At 39.3% G+C, this 10,362-nt stretch overlaps 1 protein-coding gene across 3 annotated transcripts in view; it reads right to left on the bottom strand.

Moving 5' to 3' along the window:
• Nucleotides 1-2,963: 2,963 nt before the first annotated feature.
• LOC105479175 (solute carrier family 16 member 1) overlaps nucleotides 2,964-10,362 on the bottom strand; it is a 43,559-nt gene continuing 36,160 nt past the window's right edge. For all 3 annotated transcript variants that reach the window (XM_011737026.3, XM_011737027.3, XM_011737028.3), the window contains exons 4-5: nucleotides 7,825-8,691; nucleotides 2,964-4,817 (exon numbers count right to left, since the gene is read on the bottom strand). In XM_011737026.3, coding sequence (XP_011735328.1) covers nucleotides 4,543-4,817; nucleotides 7,825-8,691 — 1,142 coding nt within the window. In that variant the 3' untranslated portion in view covers nucleotides 2,964-4,542. The remainder of the gene's footprint in view (nucleotides 4,818-7,824; nucleotides 8,692-10,362) is intronic.

The following is a 10,362-nucleotide window of genomic DNA, read 5'->3' as shown; positions in this document are numbered from 1 at the left end:
GATACTTGCTACACTGCATTGCAGAATGTTCAAGGAGATTCGGATTTCTACAATGACTATGCACTTAATATACTGTTACTATGTACTCACGGTGTGCTGTGTACTTTCACACATAATCCTCAAAATAGTTTTATAATGTTTATCAAAGATCAGATAGATTTAACTTGCTCAAAAACATAATTTTTGATCTTTTTATGCTCTCCCAAGATTGGATAAGGTTTCTCCATGTGTTACCACACCACAGCAGTTACTACATATCTTCCCCACTACACTAGAACCTCTGGGTGCTAGGAACTGAATTTTGTTCACTGCTATATGCCCTCTATCCAGCTAATGGAGCCAGACACAAAACATAGAAGATGCTACAAAAAATAGTTTGGGTGAATGAATGAATGAAGGCTGATTTTATATCCATTGCTCTATTCTGAAAACTACTGTTTTCTTATTAACTTACTGTTCGTCACCTATTTTTCCCTACTAGAATGTAAGATGCCTGTGAAAACATATTATTGTGTTTTATTCACTGCTGGATTCTCAAAGCCTGAAAGAATGCCTGGGATATACTAAGTGTCCAATAAATATCTGTTGGTGAATGAACAAATGATAGCCATATGGACAAGCAAATTCCACCTCTTTTTGTGATATCACTATTTTTTCTTTTTCTTTTTCTTTTTTTTTTGCGATGGAGTTTCACTCTTGTTGCCCAGGCTGGAGTGCAGTGGCGCAATCTTGGCTTACCACAACCTCCACCTCCCGAGTTCAAGGGATTCTCCTGCCTCAGCCCTCTGAATAGCTGGGACTACAGGCACACGCCACCATGCCTGGCTAATTTTGTATTTTTATAGAGACGGGGTTTCTCCATGTTGGTCAGGCTGGTCTCTAACTTCTGACCTCAGGTGATCTGCCTGCCTTGGCCTCCCAAAGAGATGGAAATATAGGTGTGAGCCACTGCCCCAGGTCTAGTTTGTGTATTTTCACTTAATATTATGCCATGTTTGTATCACAGGGACTTCATAACCATATCCATCTAACTATTTATTGAGGCCAGGCGCAGTGGCTCATGTCTGTAATCCCAACACTTTGTGAGGCCCAGGCAGGAGGATTGCTTGAACTCAAGAGTCGGAGACCAGCCTAAGCAACATAGAAAGATCCAGTCTCTATAAAAGTTACAGTTATGAGGTCAGGAGTTCGAGATCAGCCTGGCCAATATGGTGAAATCCTTTCTCTACTAAAAAAATACAAAACTTAGTCAGGTGTGGTGGCATGTGCCTGTAATCCCAGGTACTCAGGAGGCTGAGGAAAGACAATTGCTTGAACCTGGGGGACAGAGGTTTCAGTGAGCCAAGATTGCGCCACTGCACTTCAGCCTGAGTGACAGACAGAGCAAGACACCGTCTCACATACACAAAAAAGTTATAGTTAGTCCCAGCTACTTGGGAGGCTGAAGTAGGTGGATTGCTTGACCCTGAAAGGTTGAGGCTGCAGTGAGCAGTGACTGATAGTGCCACCTCACTCCAGCCTAGGCAACAGAGTGAGACCCTGTCTCAAAAACAAACTACAACAAACACGAAAAAAACACTGATACCCAACCTAATAATTTTTCAAAGAAATTGATAATTTCAAAGACAGGCAAAAACTTTCTTAGACAAATTTCAAAATCTGAAATTTTTAGGAAAAACAAGTTCCTTGTGCTTGATATATATTACCAATTGTGCTTGATACACATACAAATTTACTCAGCCACCAACCGGTAATAATTTATCATTTAAACTGTTGTGATGTAGTAGGGAAAATAGATGTTTCATCAACCTTTCCATTTGCATTTGAAGACACTGCTAGGTATAAAAAACCTTAGCCAAGATTATTTACTAGTTTTATTTCTTCTTTTATAGAATCATTAGTTATTGAGGGGAAAAGTTTATCTGCTACTAGTATGGCATCTTTTCCCTATGGAGGGACTGTGGTATTAGAGTAGAAAGACTAAGGACTTTGATATTCAAATCCATCTTACGTGAAAAGCTGGTTTATATGCACCATTTGGTGCAGTGTTAGTTTCATCCCTTCATTTACCAAAGAAAGACCAATATATTGGGAAGACTAAAAGGAGAAGCTGATCAAATAGGAGGATTTAATTGTTTAGCTAATATTCTTAAGAGTCACCCTGAAACTATCCTCTGGCAAGTAAGAGTCCACCTCAGGAATTATCATAGCCTTTTTACCCCTAAGCATGAACTTTTTTTTTTTGAGACGAGTCTCGCTCTGTCACCCAGGCTGGAGTGCAGTGGTGCGATCTCCACTCACTGCAAGCTCCGCCTTGCGGGTTCACGCCATTCTCCTGCCTCAGCCTCCCTGAGTAGCTGGGACTACAGGCATCCGCCACCACACCCGGCTAATTTTTTTGTATTTTTAGTAGAGATGGGGTTTCATCATGTTGGCCAGGATGGTCTCGATCTCCTGACCTTGTGATCCACCCGCCTCGGCCCCCCAAAGTGCCGGAATTACAGGCATGAGCCACTGCACCTGGCCTAATCCTCATTTTTATAGAGGGGAAGAGAGGAGAGGTACACAGAGACTATCGACTTGGGTCCGAAGAAAATTAGAATCGAACCTGAGGCCAAGCCTGCCAACACTCTCAGCAGCAGTTTTCTCCTCGAACAGTCTTCCTCTATCTGCCATGATGCCCAGGCATACAAAGGGAGTTTTTCATTGTTTCCTTAAGGTTAAATGCCCTGGATGCTCTCAGTTCAAATAAGATGGTTTTAAAATTCCCCTCCTCCTTGCCTTACAGCAAAGAAGAGAAAAGGAGAAATTCAAATGAAAATAAATCATATACCCAAATATCAAGGCTCACAAGCTGGATGATTTAATTCAATCAATTTAGCAAGGCCCGAAATGAAACTTGGTAATGAAAATGAAGACACAGCAATATTTTCCTGAAGAAAATAGACATTTGGAAGAAGAAATATTTTCTTAAAAAATGTTTATTTGGAAAAGTCAGCCTCTTACACAAGGTTTTGTATCTATGCTTTTAACTCTGTCAATTACAGTGGTATTTTAAATGCATTGAATATAATTCATTGAATATCTATATCTTTCTGCCTCAATTTAAGTGATATTAGGTTAAAAAAATATTTACAGTTTTCATTCTGGTCCACCTTCCCTCCTTATCCTTATACTGAATCAATTTCTCTAATTTTCAGGTAAGTGAAAGGGGTCACGAAATTTCTAGGTTTGTGTGGAGAGTAAGAATGCATCCAACAATTCAACAACGATTTTCTGTAAGGCCTTCTCTGAAAAAAGAGAAAGAATTACTTATTAAAACTAAGCACACTTAGCAACTTCTTTCCCAATCCTATCTTTATTCGTTTGTCTGGTGCCAAATTTTTCTGGCCCTTTTTAATTTGCAAACATTAAAAAATAAAATTAAAAAACAAAAAAACAAAAAAAAAACAAAAAAAACAACACAACACAACACCAAACACACACATATCTTATGCATAGCACTAAGCTGGAAGCAGATATAAATGGGACCACTGTGAATCAAAGGGGAAAAATTCCAGGAAAAAAAAATTCCAATAGCTTCACAGTTTAACTGAGGTTTTGGAAAAACTTAAGTGAATTCAGCTGATGTCTGAAATATCTGTCTACATTTAATTAGGTGTGTTGTATTTACCAAGGAGGCACAAATATGTAGTTTTGTAGATTTTAATACTAACTTTTCCAGTGAGAAAAATAATACCAGGTGATTTCAAAAAGGGCAGTGATCTATAAACACTCAAAATGCATCTTTGAACAGGGGAGCAAAAATAGCTAATTTAATGAAAACAAACCTTAAGCACTGCACTTGGCTTCTAATAAGCATCCCAAGAAAAGGTACCTGAGAGGGGTTGACAAGTACACTGTGTCTAGAACAGCCAAGATGTTGCCAAAGTTTTATGCTTTGAATTTCCTAAATATGTAGCTAGCAGAAACATGCCAGAAATCTACTGATGCTAGGAAAATATTGGTCAGCATTTTATAAAATCTCTAATTTTCAACCAATATTTCTGTTCATAAATCTTCCAGTGAAAATGTCTGAAATATATTACATGTAACAATGAAGCAAGATTAATTTTAAATTTTGGATTTGCCTCAAACAAGCTAGTTGTTATTTTTCCTTTTAACACAACACTCGAAATAGATGAATTCAGCAAAAATGGTTTAAGAAGTTAAGGCTCTCTAGAGTTCTAATGACTAAAACTTAAGGCACATATTATAATCTTTGACACTATTAAAAGCGAAGATTAAAACAAAACAAAACAAAACCTACTTCTTTCCCGCATCTTTTGCTACCAATCACTCCCTCCTCAAAGCATATGTCATTTTAAATTCAGGCTATTGGTAAGGAGTCAAACAAAAATCCCACCAATGAACAACTGGTATGATTTCCACACAAATGTCTACTATTTGCATTGAGCACCACTGGTAGATTACAGGCCAGTAGAATATTTTCAGATATCCTGGGTCATCAACTGCTCAATTTTACCCTTCAGCCCCATGGATTCAGACTGGACTGTCCTCCTCCTTGGGCCCTTCTTCTGTGTCTTTCTGGTCCGGAGATTCTGCTGCTTTGGTAACTTCCTTTGGCTTTCCAGCAACATCTATACTGGTCTCTTCCTCTTTACTTTCCTTTTTCTGCTCGTTTGCTTTCTGTTCTTTTGCCAAAAGCCGATAATTGATGCCCATGCCAATGAAGAGATAGATACCGGAAATAATTAGGACGACGCCACATGCCCAGTATGTGTATTTGTAGTCTCCATACATGTCACTGAGCCGACCTAAATATGTAAAACGACAAAACAGTTATGTTTCTAAGAGTAAACAGGTTTTTTTCTCCCCCAAGCAAAGCTTAAGGATCCATTCAGAAACATGTCAACCCAATCTTTAAAGAGTCCCAAAATGATGAATTAGTATAAGGAACTGCTGAAAATTAGCTGATCCTCTGTTTATAATGCCTCATGGATTTTAAGTGGCCTTTGCATCTTCTGTTATTTTTAGTAACTTGAAAATAGTTAACTCTCGGCAAACTGGAAATGGAAGAGACGCAGTGATCACCTAGAGTCAATTCTCTTAACACACTATAGAAATAAGCGTTGCTGAAAGAGGCCTGGAAGTCTTGTCCAAGGCCATAGTGCTGTCCCATTTACCCAGGCCAATCCTCTTTCTCAGCATTTCCCAAAGAGTATTCCTGTGAACACTTGTCCAGTGCTAAAAATTTAAAAGCAATATCTTACAACCATTCTAAGTGCTTAATCCTTACAACAGGCAGATTCTATTATCATCCTCACTGGACAGATTTAAAAACTAAATTACAGAGATGTTAGCTAATTTGTCCATGGTCACAAAACTAATAAGTGAAATGACTTGGCTTTAAACATAGAAAGTCTGACTCTGAAGTCTGCACCCTTAAGCATGTGCTACAAGGATACTGCTTTAATGTTTCAAAAGTCAAATGAATGGGTAAATGGCATATTATTTTCTCATAAAGGATTTGTGAAGTCTGGTAGTAAAGAATCCTATTTAACTTGATGTTTCCAAATTTTATTTTGGTTACGTAACTTCCATTACTGTAAAATTTATTAGCATCTCATTGAACTGGTATCTCTGGGAAAATTCTACCCTACACTTAAACAGGACTTAATACAACCAATTTAAATATGATTCCATATGGCTTTCTAACTCACTGCATCATTCATTAACAATATTTTTTTAGCCTTTATCATATACCAGGCACTGGCTCAGCTAGGCCCTGAGGATAAGGGTGAACAGAGGAGTTAACATCCACAGTTCAGTGGACAAGAGAGATGTTAATTAAGTAACTACACAAATTGTGACAAGTACTACCAGGGGAGTTTGAAAGAAGTGGGGTCAAGAAAGCTTTCCTTAAAGTGCCAACTAAGCTGGGATTTGCAGGATAGGAATTATCTAGGAGAAAGGGGATGGGAATTAGATCTAAGCAGAGAACTGCAGTGCAAAGGCACAATGGTAGGACAGAGCATGGTGTGTGAGGTGAAAGAAGGGCCAGGTTGCTGGGGCACAGAAAGCAGGAGGCCAGTGGTAGAAATGAGGCTGGAGGGACAGGTGGGGCCAGTCCATGCAGTGCCTTGCAAGCCACATTAGGGAATTTGCTTTTCACCCTGAAAGTAAGGGGAAGCAACTGGAGAGTTTTAAGAAATCTTGAAGAGTTCTGAACTGGAGACTTCAAGGAGACTGAAGAATAGCTGGAACTGATACAGGTAGACCAGTTAGGAGGTTACAGTTAGGAGCAGCCCAAACAGGAGACAAGGGCTTTGGATAAGGGTAGTAGTTGTGATGGAGAAAAATGGGCAGATGAGAAAAAGACTTAGAGCATAAAAACTGATAGAACTTAGTAACTCACTGGGTATGAGATGGAAGAAGACTGATCTCAAAAGGCAGCTATGGATCTTCTAACTCACTCCCCAAATCAAAATTCCTAAAGTATGAGTCACATCCAGAAGGAGGGTCAAATTATTTTTTCACTACGTGTTATCTATTGAGCTATATTAATTTGAAAGATAAAGTATTCAATAAGCTTCAGGAATAGTCCCCAAGTTATAATTAGTTTACTAGCTGTATGATCTTAGCCAAGTTACTTCACCTTTTGAAGCCCCTGTTCACTTACAAAATGGGGACTAAAACGGTCCTACCTCACATGGACTTGTGAGATACAACAGGAGATACAAAATGATAAGGACTGTCTCTGGTACACTGGGAGCTTACATGGTAGCTATTATTATACTATTGCTACTGAAATAAACTTTTGTTTTTTTGTTGTTTTTTTTTTGCTTTTTGTGTGTTTTTAAAAAACTTATGGGCCAGGCGCGGTGGCTCACGCCTATAATCCCAGCACTTTGGGAGGCTGAGGCGGGTGGATCACCTGAGGTTAGGAGTTCGAGACCAGCCTGGCCAACATGGTGAAACCCTGCCTCTACTAAAAATACAAAAATTAATTGGGCATGGTGGTAGGTGCCTGTAATCCCAGCTACTCAGGAGGATGAGGCAGGAGAATCGCTTGAACCCAGGAGGCAGAGGTTGCAGTGAGCCGAGATCGTGCCATTGCTCTCTAGCCTGGGCCACAAGACCAAGACTCTGTCTTAAAAAAAAAAAAAAAATTATGTGAAATATACTCCATTTTTAAAATGAAATAATCGCTAGTGCTTTAAAGATTGAGTTGTTTTTCTACATGCTTTTCTACACTAAGCACATCAGTTTTGTGATCAGAAAAAAATGTATTTTAGGCCAGGCGTAGTGGCTCACACCCGTTACCCAGCACTTTGGGAGGCCGAGGCAAGTGGATCATTTGAGGTCAGGAGTTAGAGACCAGCCTGGCCAACATGGCGAAAACCCATCTCTATTAAAAATATAAAAATTGGCCAGCATGGTGGCATGCACCTGTAATCCCAGCTACCGGGAGGCTGAAGCAGGGGAACTGCCTGAACCCGGGAGGTGGAGGTTGCAGTGAGCTGAGATGGTGCCACTGCATTCCAGCCTGGGTAACACAGCAAGACTCTGTCTCAAAAAAAAGAAAAAACACTGACATTTGTAACGATATTTGATCCTCCTTTTGGCTTGATGGTTCCATTTAATTAGATTCTATATTTGAGCAATTATCCTGTGCCAAGCATTGTCCCAGCACCAAGGGTACAGAAACGAGAAAGATTTATTCTTACCCAAATAGCTCACTAATGTTTGCTTTCTGTCAGCTTTCCCATCTTATATGCTTGTTTTGTAACAGAGCCACATTAGTAGGGAGACATACTGTACCTAAAAGTGGTGGCCCCAGGAGGACAGGACAGCATTCCACAATGGTCACCAATCCCACAGCGCTGGAGAACCTCTGGGGTCCAACAAGGTCCATCAGTGTTTCAAACAATACGGAGCTGAGCCACCCAAAGGCAAATCCAAAGAATCCCGCATAGACACAGAATCCAACATAGGTAGTGGATAAAGGTGCTAGCATATGACACACTCCATTTGCAACAATAGAAGCCGCAAAGAAATACTGAATTCGAGGTCTTATTGGCTTTGTGTTGGCTACAAGTCCCATAGATGGTCTAGCTACCATGTCAACAAAAGCCAGAATGGAAAGAAGGAAGGCAGACTTCTCACTAGAATAATGCTGACTCTTCCCATAACTACTAAGAAACACTAAAGGTGCAAAGAGTCCAAAAAACATGATCACATTTCCAGAGAGGTACAGCAAAAAGCCTCTGTGGGTGAATAAGGTTAAGTCCAGGAACTGATTAATTGTTTGGAAGACTGATCGTTTCTCCCGTTTAGGGTGTCTTCCAATAAGATCCGTATTTGCATCATGCCGACCTTTTTTTACACCAGATTTTCCAGCTTTCTGAAGGGATGCTTTAGACTTATCTTTCCCTGCCTTGGTTGGTTTGGGCCCGATTGGTCGCATGAGGGCTCCAGCGACACAGCAGTTTAGTAGCAAGCCTCCAAGAATTAGAAAGCTTCCTCTCCATCCAAAGATATCAAAGAAAACCTGATTGAGGGGGGCCAGAGTACAGAGGAACACAGGGCTGCCTGCCATGGCCAGTCCGTTGGCCAATGGTCGCCTTTTGTAGAAATACTTGCCAATCATGGTTAGAGCTGGATTCAAGTTGAAGGCAAGCCCAAGACCTGTGAAAAGGGAAAAATAAATAAATAAATAAATAAATAATAAGAGGTATAAATAATGGAAAGAATAGGATATAAATCCTCATTGTTAGAGAACATGTTATGTAGTGGTTTAAAGTATGAGTTCTAAATCAGACAAGGGTTCAAATCTCAGTATCAGTGCTTACTGGCTGCATAATCTCAGACATGTATACCCTCCTATGACTGCTTCCTAATATGTAAAACGGGCAGAGGGTATTGTTGTGAGGAAGAAAAATTTGTTAAGCACTTAGTACCCGCTGCCCAGCATGTAGTAAGCACTCAATACATGTTATTTTTATTATGTTGTTATTATTTGAAGGTGAATAATTGTCTATTTTGTCCAATCTAACAAAATCACCTTAAGGACTATTATGACCATATAAGATTATTAAGTTGACAGTAGAGATAAAACAAATTTACACTAGAAAATACTTAAGGCCAGGTGCAGTGGCTCATGTCTATAATCCCAGTGCTTTGGGAAGCCAAGGTGGCAGGATTGATTAAGGCCATGAGTTCAAGACCAACCTGGGCAACATAGCAAGACCTGTCTCTACAAAAAGTAATTCGAAAATTAGCCTGGTATGGCAGTGTGTGCCTGTAGTCCTAGCTACTTGGGCGGCTAAAGCTGGAGTATCACTTGAGCCTAGAAGTTTGAGGCTACAGTGAGCTATGATCACATAACTGCACTCCAGCCTGGGCTACAGAGCAAGAACCTGTCTCAAAAACAAAAAAGAAAGAAATAACATATAGTACAAAATGATCCCTTCCAATATAGCACCAAAACTTAAAAACAGGCATTTCCTAAGGCTCCAATTGTGAAACTTTCCTGAGAGATTAGAGAATTTAAAATACACACAAAGTTTTGGGAAAATAAAACATAACATTGTTAAGATGTCAAAGCTCCTGAAATGAATGTACTAACTTAATGCAATCCAATGCAAATGTCAGTGAATTTTACTTTCAGATTAAGGTAAAATGATTCTAAAGGATACTTAGAGAACAAATACAGAGCTACTAGGAAATTTTTGGTGGTACAGAGGAAAAAGTGGGACCAACCAGAACATATTATTTAAATGGCTTTACAAAAGCTACAATCATTAGAGCAGTGTGGCTCTGTTTCACGTATCAGTAAAAATTGATCAGTGCAAGTGCAGAAACACTACAGAAAGTCCAGGAACAGAGTTGAAATATACAGAAACATTTGATGTAAGATAAAGTAGCATTTTAAATTAATTCAACAAACAGTGAAATTATTCAATAAATAGTGCTAGCAGAAGAAATATTCAAAGAACTTCCTGATCTCATAGCAAACCATTCTTACATTTGTTAATAAGCTCTAGGGTCTATGATCCCTTACATTTTCACAAATCTGGTTCCCTGTTGTTATGCAGGTCTCTACTTAAAGTTGATTGTTCAGTGAGCCCTTACTTTCATTGCTTGCCCAGTTCTTCCCTGTCACAACACTCAGTTAAAGGTTTTATACAGCATTTATCACTGCCTGATATTTTTCTCATTTATTCATATATTTATGAGTTGTACTGTCTGTCTCCTCCTATTAAAGAGCTTAACTGCCTGACTTGTTGCTCTATCTCTATAGCACCTAAAATGGATCCTAACACACATACAGTTGTTGCTCAATAAGTATTTCATAAA

The sequence above is a fragment of the Macaca nemestrina genome, chromosome 1 (genome assembly GCF_043159975.1).
Source record: "Macaca nemestrina isolate mMacNem1 chromosome 1, mMacNem.hap1, whole genome shotgun sequence".
Classification (NCBI taxonomy): domain Eukaryota; kingdom Metazoa; phylum Chordata; class Mammalia; order Primates; family Cercopithecidae; genus Macaca; species Macaca nemestrina.
The sequence above is the reverse complement of the archived record's forward strand: the minus strand, read 5'-3'. Positions and strand labels throughout refer to the sequence as shown.